The sequence below is a fragment of the Malaya genurostris genome, chromosome 1 (genome assembly GCF_030247185.1).
Source record: "Malaya genurostris strain Urasoe2022 chromosome 1, Malgen_1.1, whole genome shotgun sequence".
Classification (NCBI taxonomy): domain Eukaryota; kingdom Metazoa; phylum Arthropoda; class Insecta; order Diptera; family Culicidae; genus Malaya; species Malaya genurostris.
In genome coordinates, this window is record NC_080570.1 from 59,751,202 (window position 1) to 59,772,299 (window position 21,098).

At 36.7% G+C, this 21,098-nt stretch overlaps 5 protein-coding genes across 9 annotated transcripts in view; 3 read left to right on the plus strand and 2 right to left on the minus strand.

Moving 5' to 3' along the window:
* The window catches only part of LOC131440195 (Y+L amino acid transporter 2), a 73,766-nt gene extending 64,765 nt beyond the window's left edge, over positions 1–9,001 (plus strand). For 3 of the 4 annotated variants that reach the window (XM_058611258.1, XM_058611259.1, XM_058611260.1), the window contains exon 9: positions 8,872–9,001. In XM_058611258.1, the coding sequence (XP_058467241.1) occupies positions 8,872–8,966 (95 nt within the window). In that variant the 3' untranslated portion in view covers positions 8,967–9,001. The remainder of the gene's footprint in view (positions 1–8,871) is intronic. The other variant, XM_058611263.1, reaches the window with a different exon arrangement.
* On the minus strand, positions 2,244–6,448 carry LOC131440196 (cystinosin homolog). Its single transcript, XM_058611264.1, has 5 exons — positions 5,771–6,448; positions 5,279–5,711; positions 4,814–5,222; positions 4,649–4,751; positions 2,244–4,579 (listed from the first exon to the last, which is right to left on the minus strand). Exons 1-5 carry the CDS (start codon positions 5,923–5,925, stop codon positions 4,507–4,509), a joined length of 1,173 nt encoding a protein of 390 aa, XP_058467247.1. The 5' UTR covers positions 5,926–6,448; the 3' UTR covers positions 2,244–4,506.
* Positions 9,002–9,033: 32 nt separating the features above from the next.
* LOC131440197 (cystinosin homolog) lies at positions 9,034–11,051 on the plus strand. 2 transcript variants are annotated; one of them, XM_058611265.1, is made up of 5 exons: positions 9,034–9,726; positions 9,788–10,220; positions 10,274–10,682; positions 10,739–10,841; positions 10,897–11,051. In XM_058611265.1, the coding sequence occupies exons 1-5, from the start codon at positions 9,575–9,577 to the stop codon at positions 10,955–10,957; spliced, it is 1,158 nt and encodes a 385-aa protein (XP_058467248.1). In that variant the 5' UTR covers positions 9,034–9,574; the 3' UTR covers positions 10,958–11,051. The 2 variants fall into 2 exon arrangements, with proteins under 2 accessions (XP_058467248.1, XP_058467249.1); XM_058611266.1 differs by having other exon boundaries at positions 9,576–9,703.
* Positions 11,052–11,264: 213 nt separating this feature from the next.
* On the minus strand, positions 11,265–12,555 carry LOC131440199 (probable transcriptional regulatory protein TTE1135). Its single transcript, XM_058611267.1, has 4 exons — positions 12,240–12,555; positions 11,884–12,127; positions 11,570–11,738; positions 11,265–11,506 (listed from the first exon to the last, which is right to left on the minus strand). The coding sequence occupies exons 1-4, from the start codon at positions 12,448–12,450 to the stop codon at positions 11,291–11,293; spliced, it is 840 nt and encodes a 279-aa protein (XP_058467250.1). The 5' UTR covers positions 12,451–12,555; the 3' UTR covers positions 11,265–11,290.
* Positions 12,556–15,178: 2,623 nt separating this feature from the next.
* Positions 15,179–17,983, plus strand: LOC131440200 (integrator complex subunit 7). Its single transcript, XM_058611268.1, has 2 exons — positions 15,179–15,311; positions 15,367–17,983. Exon 2 carries the CDS (start codon positions 15,378–15,380, stop codon positions 17,895–17,897), a length of 2,520 nt encoding a protein of 839 aa, XP_058467251.1. The 5' UTR covers positions 15,179–15,311; positions 15,367–15,377; the 3' UTR covers positions 17,898–17,983.
* Positions 17,984–21,098: the final 3,115 nt, after the last annotated feature.

Consider the following 21,098-nt stretch of genomic DNA (forward strand, 5'->3'; position numbering starts at 1 on the left):
TTAGTTGAATGGATATGAAGTGTGCCTTAGCTAAGAAATGACAGCACGTTTAATTGGTGAATTCAACTAAAAAAATAGCCATTTCAACAAATATTTTATTATTATTATTAAGGGAACTAGAATTAGAAAATCTAAATTAGCAAAAGTAAGATTTTTTTAGTTGTCTCAAAAAATAACTAACTAAAATCAGAAAATCAACTAATTTTTTCGCCAAAATGCTAATTTCGGTCTTTCCGTGTTTATAAAAAACAATCTCTTTATACTAAGAGAGGTGAAAATAAACCTTCCTATACTTCCAAAATGCGCTGTAATCGTATTTTTTATAAAATGTTGCACTTAAAGAGTATCCACGTCATTCGTTTCGTTTCAACAGTCGATTTTATTTAGCCGACTTCCATGTCTGACGACATTTTTTTTCATAAATACGTTGCAATATACATAAGTTTTTCTTTGCCGTGGCATCCACAATACATTGTACTTTAAACCTAATACATTTCGAATATCATATTAGTATGTTGGTATTCATTAGTTAATCTAAATACTGTTTTTATCAAGCGAGTTGCTATTATAAATTACATTAAATTTACTCTTTGTTGGCATTTTGTTATCAGATACCTAATGTGTCCTCCCCAAGTGCATTTGGAATCAAACCACACCCCGAGGTATTTCAAAGTCAAAACATGTTGGATCATTCTTTCCATCATATGAAGCTGAAGCTGCACGGGATCATGCTTTCTTGAAAAGACGACCAGCTCAGTTTTCTCCGCAGAGAATTCGATACCCAGATGAACAGCCCAATCGGACAAGTTATCTAAGGTATCTTGGTGTTTACAGATCAATAGCTTTGGATCCAGTAACTGAAACCATGTCATCATCTGCCAATTGTCCTAGTGTGCATGGGTCCTTGTCGTTTACATAGAAATTATACAGGAGCGGACTGAGGCATGAGCCTTGCGGGAGACTCATGTAGCTAATTCTGATTGTTGCCAAATCGCTATATGAAAAATACATGCACTTCTCTGACAAGAAGTTGTGCAAATAATTATTTATGACCGGTGGAAGTCCATGTTGGTGGAAAAAAATAATGTAGATGAGCAACGTTGAGAAACATAAATGGTTACCTTTCAACATCGTTAAAAAAGTTAAATATATTATCAACGTAATCCAATAATTTATTGTGAAGATTCATTCTCAAATATTACGATGAAATCAGGCATCCCTGCAAGCAGCTGATCGGTGTTGACAAACGAGGGGAAACCAACTAGTAAAAAAACTTTCACAAAATACAAGGGGTGTACCGATAGTAAATAGTTCGCGCAGTACAATATAAATGGAACTAGTGCATCACGAAAAATTATTTTTATAAGAATTTACTCATACTGTCATGTCTGTTAGTCTGTGGTCATGTTGAGTATGAAATAAGGCGATTTTCGTTCTCTCATAAAACATTAATTTTTGAGAGGCAAACAGTTTCGTTGCGATCTTGACTTGATTGCTGATGAAGTCCACAGTGACAGGCGTTCCGGTTACACAAAATTATGTAAAAAATGCATGAAATGGTGATCGATACTGAGGTGAGATTCTGCAGACAAAAACAATATCCATACAAAAAACACTAAACCAACAATCAACGATGGAGGTGGCAAATCTGGTTTTGCCCCGAGTACAAATTTTCCTAGGTACGCCACTGGGAAATTGATACAATAAATAAGACAGTCGTGGAGGTAATGGTTTGCGTTCTGGTCAACAACAGATAGTAGGTTTTGGTTCCACGTGGGTACCGGCTTTGTGCACATAACTATTTCTTATTTTCATGCTTCCCTCCGATTCACCCGCGCATTAGCAGTTTATGTTTGACTGCTAACGCCACCGAATTTATTTGTGTGCCCCTACCTAACTGAATGACCTTTTTCGCTCGATAGGTCCCGTGAAGGGCCCTCTAAGACCGTGGACCCGGGGGCACGTGCCCCCGCTGCCCCTATGTAAGAAGACTTTTTACGCGAGAATACGTACTGCACAAAGAAACCGCGTAAAACCCCGCAAAACTATAGAATTTTCTAAGCTGCTTCTAGGATATACTGTTCAACTTCTATGCTGCGAAAAAGTTTACACTATCAAAAATGTTGCGGATCTTCATTGGAATTTTTTTCTTAGAATGTTATTATTTTTCACTCGCTTCAAGATTTCAACTGTATTTTATAGCTCTGAGGCATAAGTAAACTCTATGAAACAACAGTGGATTGTTCTTCACCGATAAACTTATCCTCCTATCTAAAAATTATATTAGAAAAGCTCTGGATAACTCATAACTAAAATTTTCCAAAAATTCACGATTAAAAGTTTGCCAGCGTGCTTCAGTATTGGTAATACCGTCCTTTCATATTGGCAGTGATGCCATACATAATAAAAAAACAAACCGTTCAATGCACTCAAAACGGATTTATTTCCTATTAGTCGCATATTGATAGAGTTCAATTTACGGATCAAAACTACTTTCGTACATATTTTTTTAAATAACGATAGCGTTTCCCTTATTTCCATTTCAAATATTGCTTCCCCTCCAAGTTATCTCCAATTCGGTTCTCTTATTTACCGTCACAAAGGAATGCAAAAAATAAACAAGCAGATCAAGTTTTGCAATCTTTTGAAAATGCCTCGTCCATTTAAGAAAAGGAAAGCAACGCTCGTTCGCGAAAATCAAAAGAAAAATCGATGAAATACGTTGATGGAGTGTGTTTCGGATAGTGAGTATGTGCGGGACTCATTAGTTCAAGCAGTTGAAGAACTGCCAGAAGCGTTGGCTTAAAACTATTCCACGGAATTCAGAAACTATACTCCATCCAATAACTTGGTATCAATAGATAAAGTTCTAAAATATTCTCGTCAAAAGCTTCAAAATTGCCTGATAAATCTTTTCAGAGTAAATAGCCGATTTGTCATCAAGCCCTCTCGTCCAACCGAAAGTGCCACTTGACTGTTCTTTGGGTGAGGTTACCTTCCTACCCGAACACGATGAGTTTGTAGACAAAATCGAAAAAGTAGAATTTGTTTGTTTCTATTTTCTGAATAAGGTAGCAATTCCGGAAGTACTTTATATTTTTAATATACTTCTCGAAACAGCAGCACAAAGCGATATAATCGATACAGCACTAACGAGATCAAATAAAATGATATCTATCTAAAACTATAGAAACAACTATCAGAATGCATGGAGGACATCTTCATAAATGATTGTGCTGGTACATTTTCTAAATTAGAAATATTTATTACAACATGATAATGTTTCCTCATGTACACAGAAAGAAATAATGAAATTTACACGACATGTAAATCAACATACACATGGGTTGAATCGAAAGTTTGATTGAAAACCATCCACGATGCAAAACTAAATTGAATTGCATTGAACGCTTAGTTTTGCATCTAAATTATATTGAAACGTACAGAATTGTAAAGTAATGTTATGTTTAACTACCTGCTCCAAATATGTGCATGAAAATAGACGTAAATTCACAAAACATTTTTATCTGTGTAGTAAAGGCAAACAGTAAACTGTCTCCCACTTGTACGCGGCGGGCAGATTCCCCCCAAGACGGCTGGCTATGTCTGCTAGCCATTTTTGCCGGAATTCTGCCAGAATGATTGCAGATTGTTAACTCCAGAATAAGCATGGAGATGAGATAAATCAATTCTGTTCTGATAGGTGATTTGAATAGTTTCAATGTTTACATCTTGTTTTTGTAACTGTATTCCTCCCTAAACACAAATATCATTACTTTATCTCTCTCTACTCACAAATATTTTACGATATGAAAAAGTATTGTTTAACCAATACCACTACATATAAGCAGCGAGAAAGTTCACGCGGAACTTATTCTGTGCTTCGAACTGTCAAAAAAATACCACGTGTTTTCTTAAGCAGTGAGAAAGTACACGCTAAACCTGTTATGTACTTTCAAGATCTCAAAAGTTCCGCTTGTACTTTTAAGCAGCAAAAAAGTGGATGTTTTAAGTAATTGTGGAACTTATGGTTGCTTGGGTATTTTAAATCCCGGATAATTTTTCGTCGAATGACTTCTTGCTTGGAAACTACATCGAAAACCACTTACCAGTTTGTGACTAAATTTTCTTTACACTAGTTTCAACTAAAATTTAGAAAGAGTCGCATTTTTCTCGAGTACAGTCTTTAGGAATAGATTGTACCGATATTAATAGGCGTAATTGTATTTAATCAAACTTTACATTAATTCTTAATGTCAAAACACAAGCTTCAAGCTTTAATAGCTTTCTTGAGCTCATTTACTTTGTATGGTATAGTATTGCACATATTTTTTTACACGCGATGTTTTTGCAATAAGATAAGATAGCAACACCTAGTTAGCAAGCTGTTTTTCACTCGAATCTCGAAGCTTTTCACATGTTCCAGATCTTACAACAGTAGTGTTGTAATACATTACAATAAAAGTAATCCGATAACACTACATCACAAGTATTGGAGTGTACACGCTATTTTGAACCAGCCATGTTATAAACTACCTTCATTCCACTGCCGTCAGATTTGAACGTTTTGGTTGGTTTGCTGAAAGTATAACAAAATAACGGGTAATGATAATGATCAAGTGAATTCCATATTCAATATTGGTTTTACCGGTACAGAATATAGTGTTGAGAAATGAATACCAAATCGAATAGTATGGAGAATACTCCCAATCCAAACTTCACAGGGTCACCGATTATTGATTGCCAATCGTCTAAAAACAACAGCTATTAATTTTATTCATACTAATCGACTCATCCAATGATCCAAACATACCGAAATTCCACGCATTTATAACCATCTGAAGGATGCCAAACAAACCGCCTGCGATGTCCAGAAGCCGGTTCATAATAGCGAAACCCTCGGTGCTTTTCCTCTTGTAGTTGATGTATGCTTGAGGAAAATACTTGATCAAAGTGGTAGATAGTTTGACGTAGCTCAGTACATATAGGAAATCCAACCAATGATGAGATCCGAACAGCACCATCACCAGCGAACCAATAATTACGACGAAATGGGCACCAATGATTACCTTTGCTGCACTAGAAACGCTGTTTCCTCCACTTTCGTACATGTAGCACTGGATAATTGTGAAACCCGTAGCAAAGGACGCATAGACAGCGAATCCCACGTCATTTCCGATCACTGGATTAAGTCCGTAAGGGTGACGGTTGAAATATTCTTGCTATATTCAGAAATATCTATTATAACAGGGATCGACTGAAAATCCCAATTGCAAACCTCAATATAACTATTCCAGTACATAAATGAATTGAAGATCGCATACGCTATATGTCCAAGAATATTGATGTGAAGGAAATCGAAACTCAAACCAACGACACTTTTTCTGCGATGATTCAGAACTATCTGAGGATAATAACCGATGCACCAGCATGCCGTATAACTCCAACCGATCAACAGAGAAATCAGGATCAATGGATGATACAAAGCGACTTTCAGTCGTACAAATAATCTTCGATCGTCAACAGCTCCTTCCGGGTCGACGGTAGGTTTGACAATAAATCGACCAGGACGAAGTCCGATAGCTTCCAAGTGTGTTACGTTGTTTGAATATATTTCAGTTTGAAATAATTGCGTTAGTTGAGGTACGACTTTTACGAAACTGTTCCCATCGGCATCGAACAGTATTGATAAATTTTCACTTGCGGAACCACTGGAACAAAATTTACATAGTTTTCATTTAAATTTTCGTTCTACATCGAAACTACTAACTCAATCCATAGATTCAAAGTTACCGGTTCGCCAAAAGTGACGGTGTACTCTTGTGGATTCAGCCGTATTCGGAGTCGATTCATCCCACCTGGTAACACACTTTTGAAGCCTTGTATCAGACAGATGATAGTAAACAAAACTCTGACTAGTACCATTTTTCTCAAGTGATTGCCACAATTAAACTAAAACGAGATATTGTTTCGCATAACGATAGCCGAGATGAGTTCTCGTGATAATCGGCATGCAAATAGCGTAGTGCTTAATAAATGAATCTTGTCGTAGATAATGATTTTCTCCTGGAAAAGAGATAGCTTTTTATCTCTTTTGTGTTTATGTATAAAAAGGTGATGCATTCGCGTCATCGTTCAAGAAAACCATGATAAATTTATAAAATACGTATACGTTGAGATTTCAGGCATGGTTGGATCAATTACAATCAAGCTCCCATCCAGCCAGGACGCGATTGAAGTCGAGATTTAAAGCTCAATTTTTGAGTTATCTGCAGTTCTATGTCAAAATTTGTGTGTTTTTTCCAGTACTATCTTGATCAAAAAGTTCCCGGAATCTCCACTGTGTGGCGCTCTCAGTCACCCGATTAGATTTTATTTTAATTCTAGGTTGCCACATCTGTCATTGATAATCTACCTACTTTTCAGCTTGTTAGACAGTTACGCAAATTTTGTACAATTTTCAAACTGGAATTGAATTTGCAAAAACGAGTTTGCATTAACTTTTGCGTTCAAAACGGTTTCAATGGTGCGATGACATTTCAAATGTCCGAAGAGTGTTTCGGTAACGATACTCTGAATCATCATTATACATCGAGAATATAAGTAAAAGTTTTGGTTCTCTGGTTCCTCAATGGCGTCGTCATTTGGAAATAAAGTATCTGTTTTTCGACAACCTGCAATTTGAATTTTTATATTTAAATAAGTAAAATAAATTTTGCTAGCATTTCTTGACATTTATAAAATAACTTTGATGATAAGCTACTATGATTTAGTATAACTATTAAATCTCTGGTTCCCTTATCTTTATCCGAGTCGTTAGAAGACCATCTAATGATAACGATTACTCCTACAAATGGTTACTAATTCCTTGTATTTTCTTTGATACGACTAAAAACATTAGATACTCTTTAGTCACACACCACATTTCAAAAAACACTTCATTTCTAACTCTATATATATATATATATAAAACTATTAATAGTTATCTTTTTAGATCAAAGAGAAGACATTGGGCAGAGTGAATTGAAAGACAGAAAGATTACAAAATACGCATGTTTGGAGATTTATGATGTGTGTTATAAATGAGTTTGTTGCTATGCAGCGCTGTTACAAAAATTCGCAATATTTTGATTTCATTCGGGAGTTCTTGCGTGAGTCACAGTATGAAAATTACGCTCCTTTTAAATCTATTGCTGGACGCATTGTTTAGGTACACTAGCGCCGTCCTGAATTCAGTGGAACACATATAAAACAGGCTCATTTCTGTAAAGTTGAGTATGGATTGGTTTCAGCACCCGAGATGAGACTTTGGAAAAATTGCTCTGATGGCCATATCGAAAACAGATTATAAAAAATGTTTCGAAGATTGGATCAAGCGCTGGTATAAGTGTGTTGCAGTACATTGAATTATCTTTACAATTTCATTGTTCAATTTTTCGCTATCTTATTAGAGTATTCAATTTACTGTGAACTGCCAAAGAACTATCGGACAATTTCTTTCTTTCACTGAAATTTATCTAACTGAGATCAATTTCACAATATTAATGATAATTATTTGATACAAAAACAAAGAAAAATCCTTTTCAGGTACGAATATTTCATAGTTCATTCTGGATCGCTTTTGCCGAACTAACAGCAAAATTTCTGCTGATAATTTCGGCAATAATTGACAGTTAATAAATTTAGGATTGCCGAGATTATCAGTAATTATACATTTTGCTGAGACGATTACCGAGTATTTGGCTGTGTAAACCTTAGCATTTTTTGCCGATATTCAACAATAAAATTTGAGTGTGTATATTCGAAATATGGAAAAGGCCCAGAATTCAGTTTCAAAATTCTGGTTTGACATCCAGAGCTAGAATTGAGCTCAGAATTTTGAAACTGAACTCATTTTCAGAATCTAGAAATTCTGGAACCTAATTCTGAATTTAAATCCGACCCGCAGCCTCCGAGCTCCGATCTAGCATTTAGTCCCAAAATCCAAATCGAGACTTCATATTCGGAATCTTATCTCAGAACTCTGAATTACAACCTTAGATTAGACTACTGAGTTCAAATTCCGAACCTAAGTTTAGGAACTAAATTCAGTTGAAAAATCTAGTCAAAAACCCAGTTCTAGAATCCAGAATTAGGGTTCAGTTGCAGAGTCATAGTTTGAATTTCGGAACATGAACATACCTCTAAAAATGTTACTTACTTCCAAAGGACATGAACCCACCGAATTGCCTTGAAATTAAATTGATGAAGACACATCTCAACATTCGTCAGTTCGAGAAAGATTAGAATAAAGTGCCAAGAAATTAGAACAAAATCGCCAAGAAATCAGTGCTGAATCTAATAAGAAACGTTCACAAAAGGAGTGCCAGCTTGTCTTAAATCGCTTGATAGTAAATTTTAAGAATACTAACCTGTTGTACTCAGGCGCGGCAACTATGGGGGGCAAAGCACTTTTTGGCCCCCCAAAAGATTTATTGGAGTGACCATGCCCCCTCCTCCCTATATTTTGGCAACTGGAATAAATATTACAAAATTTGCTTGAAATATCTTGTAACACTTTTTTTCAGTCATCAACATAGTTTGTCTCCGTAATCCTTCATATTTCTTAATCAAGTTACTAAATTTTTTTAACTAATTTACTACAATGTGAAATGTGCTATACTTTACCACTTTCGAATTTTGGATATTACTGGAAAATGTTTGTGATTTTTACTTGGTTGCTTTTTATTTGTTCTAAAGTCTCCGTTTCCTTAATAAAAATGTTTTATATATTGCAAAGTTTAATGATCTATAGTAATAATTTTATCCATTTGGTGATAGGCTATAATATACAAATCTATTTTTGTTTTTAACGCAAATGCCCGCTCCCAGTCGAAGCCGTCAACTGTTGTCAAAGACCCACGGAGAGGCATGATATAGCAATTTCGGAACACTTCGTTTCTTCCCCCTTTGACGACAATGTTTAGCGGAAATTCTAGTTTAATAGTCAAAAAACGAATGATAAAGATCTTTTTGTGAGTACATACATCAAAGTAGAAATATGTAAATAAAAACTGGATAAATTTCAATACATGAATAATGTAACCAAATTTCAGAAGGTGCACCACACTGTTACTATGACTTATCAATTATTTAATCGTTTTAAGTACAGAAAATGGTGTATCATTGTAAAAAGAGCCAGAAACGTCCCATCCCAGTAATAAACATGACAAACCTCGCAAATCAAAAGAATTAAAATAAAGCAGATTGATCGAGGAACTATATAACGTTACGCTGTTTCGGTGAGAACTGGGCATTAATCAATTGAAATGTGTAGCTGAATAGTGATGCTAATTGCAATGCGAGAGAGTGAAACCAAACTAAACAAATCCAATTGTCAAAAGTTACTGTTGGTGAACAATATTTGGATGAGTAAAATCGCAATATATTCTCTTATCTGGACAGAATGATTATTTGAAAACTGATAGGAGTTAAGCTGTATTGGTTCTTTTCGATCAGGTGTGGACGCTACTTTCAGTTTGTCCGGAACAGCTGTGAAGCAAGTCCCTCGCGTGTTCCTTCACTTGGCAGGAGAATGATTTTTGTGGTTGTGTTATTGGCCGTGGTTCAATCGAAGCATGTTCTCAGTTCGGATGCAGTGAATCGAACCGATTTGAAATTATGGTTCGACCCGCAGGAATACTCCACAACCCTCGAAGATGTGGTGAGCTTGAAACTTTGGATTGAGTTTGTCTTTCAATAGCTGATAATATGAACGTCGGTGTATTCAATGATAATCTCTTTTCAGTGGCTCAACGATCTCGAATGTCTCCGTTAGGTTCAATGTGGCAAATGGAAGCTTAATTGAAATTAAGCCAGATATGTTATTTTTCGATGCTGATGAAACGTTTTTGGGTGATTCAACAATCCTGGAAGCAATCGGTTCACGACCGGGTAATTTCTTCGTGAAGGCCTTGGCCGAACCCGAAGACGCGGTTGACGTTCGAAGGTTTTTTGTTCGGCTGAAGATCGCGATAAGCCAACCTTGGATTTACATTTCCTTACTGATTGGCTGGGCCTATACTGCTTGCTGGTCCATTGGAGATTATCCGCAGATTATGCTGAATCACCGAAATAAAAGCGTGATCGGATTGAGTTTCGACTTTTTGTACATGAACGTTGTCGGTAATCTTTGCTATGCAACTTTTAATGCGTTTATGTACTGGAATCGTAATATTGAGGTAAGGTCCTGTTAATATTTTAATCATGATTTTCACGACTTTTTGGCCTATAGCAAGAATATTTCAATCGACATCCTTTTGGGTTAAATCCAGTCATCGGAAACGATGTCGGATATGCCATGCATGCTCTCTTCGCTACTGGTCTTACTTTGCTGCAATGTTACATATTCGACAACGGAGGAAACTCCATATCCAGTGCGGCAAAAGCAATTATCGCTACCTACATCGGTACAATTCTTGTCTCGATCGTGACGGTTTCCTTCGGAGTCTTCCATTGGTTGGATTTCTTGTACATTTTGAGCTATATCAAGCTGTCGACCAACTTGATCAAGTACTTTCCGCAAGTTTATATCAACTACAAAAGGCAGAGTACGGAAGGATTCGCGATAATGAACCGATTACTGGATCTGGCAGGCGGATTGTTATCGATTGTACAGATGGTAATCAATGCATGGAATTTTGGTGAGAATAATGGTTTATATTTGGAATAAATTGATTTTACATTTTTATATTTCTAGATGATTGGTCTTCTATTTTTGGAAGCCCAGTAAAGTTCGCTTTAGGATTTGTGTCTATCTTTTTCGATTTGGTATTTATAATACAGCATTTTTATCTGTACAGGTACTTATTGTTCTTTTTTTTTAATTTAATCGCTAATTGGTTTGTATTGTTACAGAAAACCAATCGAAATGCCAATGTCTAAAAGCGAAGTTGTGAAACTGCCATCTACTATGTAACTGTGAGTTACTGTGTAATTGTACAATCGTGATTTCTGTGTACTTAAAAGAAAAACGAACCTAAAACTGTACTCAACGAATATAATTCGGCAAATTATAGAACAATTAAAATAAGAAAGAAAAAATTGTTGACTGAATAATCTTGTTCTTCACCCCTTAAAGTTCGATTAAAATCAATCGGAATCGAAATGCAACGATTTCGCCTTTGCTTCACAGAATCACATACGGAATACTTCATTAAAAATTGTCTGTCCACTGCTTGATGTTTACCGAATAATCGTGCCCGGCAAATGAATCTTGAATCGAGTTTATTTTTACTAGAAATATTTAACTTTATTGATCATTTACTATTTCCACGTTATCGTAAATGTCCTCTACTCCATCTATCGCTCTCAATTTTTCTTTCAGTTTCTCATAAGCCTCCGTAGCATCCGGGTTTAGTTTAATTGTAGTTTTAGGAAAATAAGCGTGCTCGCTATGCTCGATTGTGTAGTTCAGTTTTCCCAGCTGAGTTTTTACTTTGTCAATGTCAATTGGATCACAGATAAACTGAAAAAATAAGAACTCAGACTCAGATCCGTTCGAAGCACGCGAATTGATAATCCAACTTACCCTAACTAGTTTACTATCTTCATTCATCACTTCAACGTCCTCGGCTCCTGCTTCGATTGCATGCTCAGTGCAACAGGATAATAAATCCTCTTTCGGTACTTCTTGAGGGGCGATTACTTCCACGTAGCCTTGCTCGTCGAACAGATGTATCACATCAGTATAATTGGAACTGTAAAATAAAGGCGAATTTAATACTGTTATTTGTTTAATCCATTGTCAATCAAAAGTCCATAAAAATTGTAAAATAAACTTTGTATGTATATGAAATTAAGTTATGTACACAAACTTCTATTAAAAGCTAATCCAATACCTACAAATTTTTTCTTAGAATCGTAGCTAGTTCCATCTTCATATGGGTGAAATTTTCGGTGTAAAGTACGCAGATGATATTGATCTGATTGAAGGCCTTCATCTCGAGTGTATATCTCTTCAGCTTAGCCGTGTTTTGAGCAGATTTTTTCAGGATACTCTGAATCGTTGAGTTGGGCATATTTTTCTTGAGCGCCTCATCGATTGTGGCGCGTAACGTTGAGTTAACCGCAGGATTGGGCCCTCCGGCTGACAAAAAAGATATAATTACAAAGGCATATTTCTCGATGCGTCTTAAGGTGTTTGATCTCTATGAACTCGTATCGAACCGTTGATTTGAATATAACATCGAATAACTCACCTTGAATTGCCAAGCGAATCTGGCGAGCCAATTTGATAAACAGGACGGACTTTCGTCCATCGTTAAGAGCTTTAATATGTCGAATATTTTGCCATTTTGAATGTCCTGCCACCAGAATGGGAGTTGCATGGACATCTCGCGCAAGTTTAGGATAAAACTTCAAATGGTAGCGAAGAACGCACCGGATTGATACTCGGACAGACTGAAACATTGTGGAACATTTGTCACCTGGATCCCAATGGTTTGACCGGTTATCAAATAGTTATATAAACATGTTGACTGCTCTAGTAAGAATCTCAATCTCAACACCATATGATTTTGACAGATCGCGAACGAGAACTTTCACATTTCTCGGATGATTTATCACAAGGGTCTAAACGCAAAATAAACAAGTTTTCAAGCACACTGAAAATAATGACATCTCGACAAAATCGGAATCATATCCAAACACCCACAGATATGGTCTTTCTCACCATTTTCTCATTTTGATTTAAATACGATTCTTTGCGAATATATATACACTCAGGCAAAAAATATATGGAATTTCATAATGATTTCGTATGATTTTTAGCTACAAGAATATCGTAAGCGAATCATAAGACCGCCTTATGAAATCCCGAAAATAGGAATTCCAATAAAACGCCTTATGAAATTCAAACGAAATTTTTAGGAACATTGTGCGAAATTTATATGACAAACATAACTTCTCTCATTAATTGTGAAGTTCATAAGTTGTTCGTATGAAAACTATAATAGTGATAGATGAGATGTATATTGAAGAGGTATATTTTTCATATTTATCTTATGAAATTATGATTTTGATGATTTTTGATGCATCATAAGGTTTGCCTTATGATTTTCACTACTCAATTTGCTTGAGTGTATATATATAACGGGTGATTTTTTAAGAGCTTGAGAACTTTTTTAAACAATAAAACGCATAAAATTTGCAAAATCTCATCGGTTCTTTATTTTAAACGTTAGATTGGTACATGACATTTACTTTTTGAAGATAATTTCATTTAAATGTTGACCGCGGCTACGTCTTAGGTGGTCCATTCGGAAAGTCCAATTTTGGGCAACTTTTTCGAGCATTTCGGCCGGAATAGCCCGAATTTCTTCGGAATCGTTGTCTTCCAAAGCTGGAATAGTTACTGGCTTATTTCTGTAGACTTTAGACTTGACGTAGCCCCACAAAAAATAGTCTAAAGGCGTCAAATCGCATGATCTTGGTGGCCAACTTACCGGTCCATTTCTTGAGATGAATTGTTCTCCGAAGTTTTCCCTCAAAATGGCCATAGAATCGCGAGCTGTGTGGCATGTAGCGCCATCTTGTTGAAACCACATGTCAACCAAGTTCAGTTCTTCCATTTTTGGCAACAAAAAGTTTGTTAGCATCGAACGATAGCGATCGCCATTCACTGTAACGTTGCGTCCAACAGCATCTTTGAAAAAATACGGTCCAATGATTCCACCAGCGTACAAACCACACCAAACAGTGCATTTTTCGGGATGCATGGGCAGTTCTTGAACGGCTTCTGGTTGCTCTTCACTCCAAATGCGGCAATTTTGCTTATTTACGTAGCCATTCAACCAGAAATGAGCCTCATCGCTGAACAAAATTTGTCGATAAAAAAGCGGATTTTCTGCCAACTTTTCTAGGGCCCATTCACTGAAAATTCGACGTTGTGGCAGATCGTTCGGCTTCATGATGAAATGTCAGAGCATACTGAGCAAATAATAATGCATGAAAATCATAACCTCAAAAAATCTGAGCAAATACTAATGCATGAAAATCCTAACCTCAAAAAAATCACCTTTTATATATATATATATATATATATATATATATATATATATATATATATATATATATATATATATATATATATATATATATATATATATATATATATATATATATATATATATATATATATATATATATATATATATATATATATATATATATATATATATATATATATATATATATATATATATATATATTGGTGATAAGATAGTTTTGGTTGTGTTGGTAATTTTCTCACAAAATTAAGTATGGCGCGCCGGGATTCAAGCATGTAAACATAAACAAACGACCATTTCAGATCAGGATTTCACTTCTAAGTTACTCCAGTTGTTGCGCAGTCTGGCGAATCTTTGGCACTAATTGAAAATCTGGACATTTTTTCTTCAAGGGCTTGCAAGGTAACGTCGAAATATAGAAATTAGAAAATACCAAATACAAAAAAAAATTAAATCAAAAGGTACTTAAAATTAACAGTTTGGAATTCTAAGCGATAAAGACAGACTTTCAAAAATGAGTAATCGATGACGATAGATGTTTGATAATTTGACATGAGGAAAACAATATCTCTCTAAAAACGATGTGACAATATTCAATTACTTTTCTTAGATATCTAGAGAAATAATAACAAATGAGTAGTCAATATTTTTTTAAAGAAATTGTGTTAAATCCGTAGATTTTGAGTGGTCTATCCGTAGATCCGTAGAAAAGACAGGAATCCGTAGATCTACAGATAAATCCGTAGGGTTGGCATCGCTGATTGTTAGCTCCTATCAGACCCTGTCAGCTTGGAGCGAAGTCAATCTTCAGTTCAGCAACGCCATCGCACGGCATCACATTCAACATATCATGTCAATTGTATGGGTGCGCAACCCTGCTATTTTGTCGCGCACGAATTTGACATTTTTCTCCCCTACTTCTATGTATAAGATACGATGCGGACTCGTCTGGGGGCGACATGCTCGCAAAAAAGGATGTTGCCAATGATTTCTTTGGGAAATGTGAGAGCTGGATATCTTGTTAATATGATGTCTTTGCTCCTATCCTATAGATTACGACCTATTGCAAATTTTCTCTCGACGTTTTTGTCCAACATGTTTTTTTATTTGGCATCTCTGCTCTTAATGACTTGTCAACGAGTTAAGAAAATGTTTGCCGCATAGAAATATCAATAATTTCTTTGCAAAAGTCGTGGTTTTGGTTAATAATTCAATTTGAATTTGTTTCACATTAATACACTTTATTACAATTTTATTCTTAGCGTAAGTAGCTGTTGTTATTCGACTTGATAATTGAACATTATATGCTTTCTTTTAGCCTGCTCAGCTATGATCGGATTGCGTGCCAATATCTTCAACGAAAATTTTCTAAAGGAAGCCGACCAAGATGCAAATTCAGTTTTGATTGAGCTTGATAAGGGACTTAGGTCCGTTAAAATTGGAGAACAATGCGAAGCGATTATCCGATTTCCGAAATTGTTTGAAAAATATCCTTACCCAGTTTGCATAAACTGGTCTTTTCTCAAGTTATCCGAGGTTTTCCGTATTGGATCAAACCTGTCCCGACTCTGGGTATTGCGCGTTTGCCAGCAAAGTGAAAAGCATTTGGAAAAGATACTCAATGTAGAAGAATTTGTGAAGCGTATATTTATGGTGATTCATTCCAACGATCCTGTAGCCCGTGCATTGACTTTGCGAACTCTTGGATCAGTTGCTTGTGTGATTCCGGAGAAACAGCAAGTACACCATGCCATTCGCAATGCTTTAGATAGTCATGATGCCGTCGAAGTGGAAGCCGCTATTTTCGCGAGTGTACAATTTGCAGCACAGTCAAAGTCGTTTGCTGTTGGAATGTGCTCCAAAGTTGCATCTATGATTGAAAATTTACAAACGCCACTATGTATGAAAATACATCTAATTCCAGTGCTCCGCCACATGTACCACGATGCAAATACTGCAGCACTAGTACGAACCCTTTGTCGTAACTTACTACCGAAGTATCCCTCGGAACAATTTGTAATTGCCATCCTCCAATCATTGTCCCATCTTTCTTATGTTACATTTGTGGATATACCGGACCAAGTAGATTTGCTGATAACATATCTTGGAGATCCCAGGAAAAAGGTTCAGCATGCGGTACTACTGTCGCTTAATAAATTGGCCAAAAGGGGTGCATATTTGTGGCCACAACTTGCGATTAACAATTTGTTGAAGATGACAATGCAGTGTAGCTACCCCAATATGGCATTGAATGTAATAATAACACTAACTGCGTGTCCCAAAACATGTTCTAGTATCTTGAACGAACCGATTCAAATTCTGGAAATGTGCGAACATTGTTTGATGCTAGAACACAGCGGTCAAGCGCTGACAATTCTAACCAGCCTGGTTTCGTATGGACTCGCAGAAAATGTGTCTTCTTCAAGCTATTGCCTACAACATCTTACCATGAACTTGGAATATCTTATGCATTCTGCATTGAATAATAATCAGAATTTGAAAGATTTCAGAGTGTATCTGATATGCGGTATTCGATTGTCGAAAGTACACGAAGAATTTGGAGAACGCTTTGCCGAAACAATCGCGGATTTGCTTGTGGATGATGCTGATAATTCATTTCCCCATCTTCAACTGATGTGCGAAGCTCTCGGTGCAGTTTGTTCCGTTTTTTCAAATAATCATCAGTACAAATTGATTCAGTCGAATTATGAGTCCAAACATCCATTCCGTGGAATACTGCCTTCGATAATCAAAAAGCTGGACTCGTTTACGGAATTAACTACTCTGGATCGTAACAGTAGCATCATAATTGAACTGCTTGCCTCGATTTGTCTGCAAGTGATGCTTGGCTCGATGATGCCTCAGTGGATAAGTCAGGTTTTCTATAAGCTGTCGAAGATTACCAACTACTGGACGCAATACAGGATTGCCAGATCTGCCTCCCGCTATGGGCAACATTTCCTTGCCGCAACAATCTATCAAGGTCTCACGAAACGAGTTTCTTCTGAAAGCCTGCGCTTCTATCTAACTGCTATGGGACAGATATCTAAAGCAGATTGCGTGCTATGTTACGGAGTTCCCTTTGAAAGTCTCGGGGGCAGTGTTCCTGGTTCACTCGCTACTGATATAGTTCAATTGCCACTGCTGGATCGCATCGATAAGGGTGTGAATTTATATTGCATGGCATGGTCCACACTGATAGCAACGTCTTCACCGGAGCATCCAATGAGTTTCCAATCGGAGGTCATTACACTGCGTTGTCATTTTCTGCTAGCGCTTTACAGCATTGTAGTGTCGAAGAACTCGATGTGCATTACGCCACCGTCTGCAATTTCGAGTACGCTGGCGCTGAGCTTGCGTGATCCTTTGTTGAAATTCGGCCACGTGACGAATCAACTACGCAAAAATACCAGAATAATGAAATCTTGTGAACAATCTTACGATAAGCTTCTTAAAAAGTCACTCGATGCCGATCCGTGCTCGTTAGAGTACCTGAAAAGCATGAAATTCTTATGCTCGATATTCCAATCGTCAATTGAGGTGATCTCTTTCCTGACTCCGGCAGATCCACTCAGACATCCCCCGTGCTGCACACACCCGGAAACCAATCATTTACTTACCATTTCTCACTTTGTGACAGAACAGTTGCGAACATTGCCAAACGAAGTGGGACTGGCAAAAACGATCACCAGCAAGCACATGGATATACTTATGAAGCAAATTGAAGTGGTTACTAAATCGCCGTTTTGCATGCCAAGATACTTCTTCCAGGCATTGCAAAATACCCCCCTGGTGGTGCCTCAAGCTGGACCCACACAAGGCAAGCGAACGGATTTAAGTGCAGCTTAACATCGTCATCAGAACTTCATATTGAATTGAAAAACTAGCAGAACAGTGGTTCTCAGATGTAGTGTAAAAATAGAAATAAATTGTTAAAAAAATATTAAGTATATTTATTTATCTACAGTCAACAGAAACAATGCGATCCGAACGAAAAGTCTTCTTGATAATAAAAGGCTGCACAAGACAGTTCCCGTCGCACTTGTAGCGTGCAACTTTCATAACTCGGTAGTTGATAACAATTAAGAATGAATATTCACGGTATTTGGTAAAGACGTAAGCGAACAAATCTACCTTTTTACTAGCTTCCAACGAGAAATCTATTGCAAAAGAACTAACGAGATGTCTAGCAAAATTGAAATTTCGCGAAAAGCTAATGCAGACACTGGACTCGAACCCGTAACTTTTCCTATCCAGGGAAGTCGTTTTACCTATAAAATTACCCTGCGTACGAAGCACCACGCAGAAATCGACCTGATTGAACCACACCTTTGTAACGACTTCCCCAGATAGGAAAAGTTATGGGTTCGAGTCCTGTATGCATATACAATTTTTTCTTGAAACAATTAGAACAAATCTACGTTGTGGCGACTCGATTGTATCAACCCCGTTTAGATAGCAAATGTTCCAAACTACCGAGCAATATTAACGAACAAGCAAACAGTAAAGGGATTTCGGATTTTGGTGTTCTTCTATTAACAATTGCGAAAAGATTAATTTTTAGTCGCCAAGCCATTTCTGATCGTCTACACGCCATGGGGAAGATACATGATGCAGAAAAATGGATTCCTCATGTTCTGAATGCCAGATAGCAGGAAAAGCGAAAAGTTAAGACATTAGGAAGACATTTTGCAGTGAAACAACCCCGCACTCACAGTGAAAGCAGCCAAAGCATCATTTCTGAACTCTGACGGTAACTTTTGCCCTACCCGCCGTACTTCTCTGTCTTTGCCCTTTCCGATTATCTTTTGTTTTCATCGATGTCTCACGCACCTGCTGAATAGCACTAGTTCACTAGTTGCGAAGATGCGGGAAATTAGATTAATGACTGGATCACTTCAAAAGATGAACAGTATTTTCGACGTGGTGTTCGCATGCATGCGTATCTTTCGAAGGCAACTACTTCGAATAAAGTATCGTGAACCTATTACTTACTATCAACATGTACAGCCTTATTCTGCCCTTCGATCAAGTAGGAATTTTTCGATCGATTGTAAAAATTTCCATTCTGCATTTTGATCGGTTAAAGTTACCGAAAACTCGAAATCGATCGAAATACAGATTAAAAATTTCACATTCGATTGAGATGCTTAGATTCGATCAAAATACCCAAGCAATGTAGTTTATTTACTGAAAACATTCACTATCTTACTGCTTAAAAATACACGTGGCACTTTTGAGATCTTAAAAGTACAGAACAAGTTCCTCGTGAACTTTCTCGCTGTTTTCTGAAAACTGAGAAATATAGAAGAAGCTCCGCGTTAACTATATCGCCTTTTACCTTTTTTATAAATATAAAAAATAGGTATAGAATTCGCTCAAACTTTAGAAAAATTTTCCTAGGCCGAGTGTAATATGCCAATCAATTCAGTTCGACGAACTGAGCAAATGTCCGTGTGTATGTGTGTTGTCAACATAGAGGTCGAGATCGCAGAGATGACTGGAACGCTATTGAATGGTTTTGAGGTCGGATGTTTACTTTTTGAGTTATACAAAGTTTTATGTCAAAATTTTCAGATTTTTGACAATCACCCCGAGTTTTCCATACAAAAGCATCGCTCGATCGAAATACAGAATGCAAAATTTTCACATTCGATCGAAATAATCCGACTCGATCAAAGTACAAAATAGGGGTGAATATCTTGACCTTGACCTTAAAAACAGAATATGTTTTTAGGCTTGGATTCCGCACAGTTATCCAAGAAGTCATAGATTGTTAAAATCCGTCCATTTTTAACGGATATATCGATATTTTTGTGTAAGTGATTTTTCCACCCATCTGACACCGGTATGTGAGCACCAGCCATTTGAAAGTATACCGATTACGTTGTGCCCCTCGCGATTCGAGCCTCACACACTGCGATGTTTTGATACTCATCGCGACTCTCAAATTGTGAAAATTATCTCCACTTGATGTCCCAAAACACTGTCTGCTGTATTTTAGGTAAACCGACAAGTTATTGTGAGCGAGTCGACTCAAAATTCACTAATTTTCGTGTACTAAACAAGGTAAACGCGTAAAACAAATGTATTACTGTTTGTTTGTTTACGTTGCAATCAGCTGATTTTGAAGCTCCGATTTTGATCTCATCAAGATGGCGTCGTGACAGAGGGCCGGATTTTTCGCCTTATTCCAACACACTAAGATTTAATTCCTTTGTTCGGTAATATTTTTGACGAGATCTTTCGGTAATCTATAGAAATAACCGATATTTCGGTACATGGGTACATTACCGATATTACAGTACAACAATTATGCAAATTTTCACCGAACGATCAGTTTAACGTAAATTTTCATTACATAATTCTGTATTAGATATACAATTGATACGGTAAACCAGAATAGTCGCCGAATACGGTAAAAATCATACTGTTCGTTTGGTAAAGTTATCTTCCAATAACCGAACTTCTGTGAAAACTGATTGTCATGAAACTAACTGTCAAACAGTTATTAAAATATTCAGTGAGTGTCTTTTTATTAACCAAACGAAAAAAATGTTGAAGGGTTCATCGAATGGATTGAGGTACAGGTGATAAAGTTTTTAAGACATTAGAGCCACTAGCAGCTTTTTGTTTACTTATAGGCAGAAAATAATTTTGTATCACTTGTCCACTTGCTGCCAACAAAAATCGTTCAAAGGTAATTTTTGTTGAACTCGACGGATTGTGCAGTGTTTTGGAAGGCGCTCATAATTCCGGTCAGTCGGAACATCTGACACTTTTTAAATTTCTCGTGGAATAAAACCATTTTCTCCTTTCGTTTTTGTGAATATGTGTTGTTTTTTGAAATCCGAAAATCCTTAATTTTAACCAAAGGAAAACAAACAAACAAAAATTACCGAACAATCTGTTAGATCCATTTGGTTTACAGTTTACGGTAGTTGTTTGACAGTTCAGCAATTACCGAACGATCGGTAATCAATTCAATTACCGAACGTTCAGCTGTTGAAAATTCGATAAAAAATTACCGAATACTGCGAAATTTTCTAA

Coding starts and splice junctions, on each gene's coding strand:
- LOC131440196 (XM_058611264.1), bottom strand. CDS start 5,925: ATGGTACTAGTCAGAGTTTTGTTTACTATCATCTGTCTGATACAAGGC. Junction 4,752..4,813: donor TATAAATGCGTGGAATTTCG/GTATGTTTGGAT, acceptor TGTTGTTTTTAG/ACGATTGGCAATCAATAATC. Junction 4,580..4,648: donor CAACACTATATTCTGTACCG/GTAAAACCAATA, acceptor TTATACTTTCAG/CAAACCAACCAAAACGTTCA.
- LOC131440197 (XM_058611265.1), top strand. CDS start 9,575: ATGATTTTTGTGGTTGTGTTATTGGCCGTGGTTCAATCGAAGCATGTT. Junction 10,683..10,738: donor AATCAATGCATGGAATTTTG/GTGAGAATAATG, acceptor TTATATTTCTAG/ATGATTGGTCTTCTATTTTT. Junction 10,842..10,896: donor CAGCATTTTTATCTGTACAG/GTACTTATTGTT, acceptor GTATTGTTACAG/AAAACCAATCGAAATGCCAA.
- LOC131440199 (XM_058611267.1), bottom strand. CDS start 12,450: ATGTTTCAGTCTGTCCGAGTATCAATCCGGTGCGTTCTTCGCTACCAT. Junction 11,739..11,883: donor ACGATTCTAAGAAAAAATTT/GTAGGTATTGGA, acceptor TTTATTTTACAG/TTCCAATTATACTGATGTGA. Junction 11,507..11,569: donor AAGATAGTAAACTAGTTAGG/GTAAGTTGGATT, acceptor TTATTTTTTCAG/TTTATCTGTGATCCAATTGA.
- LOC131440200 (XM_058611268.1), top strand. CDS start 15,378: ATGATCGGATTGCGTGCCAATATCTTCAACGAAAATTTTCTAAAGGAA.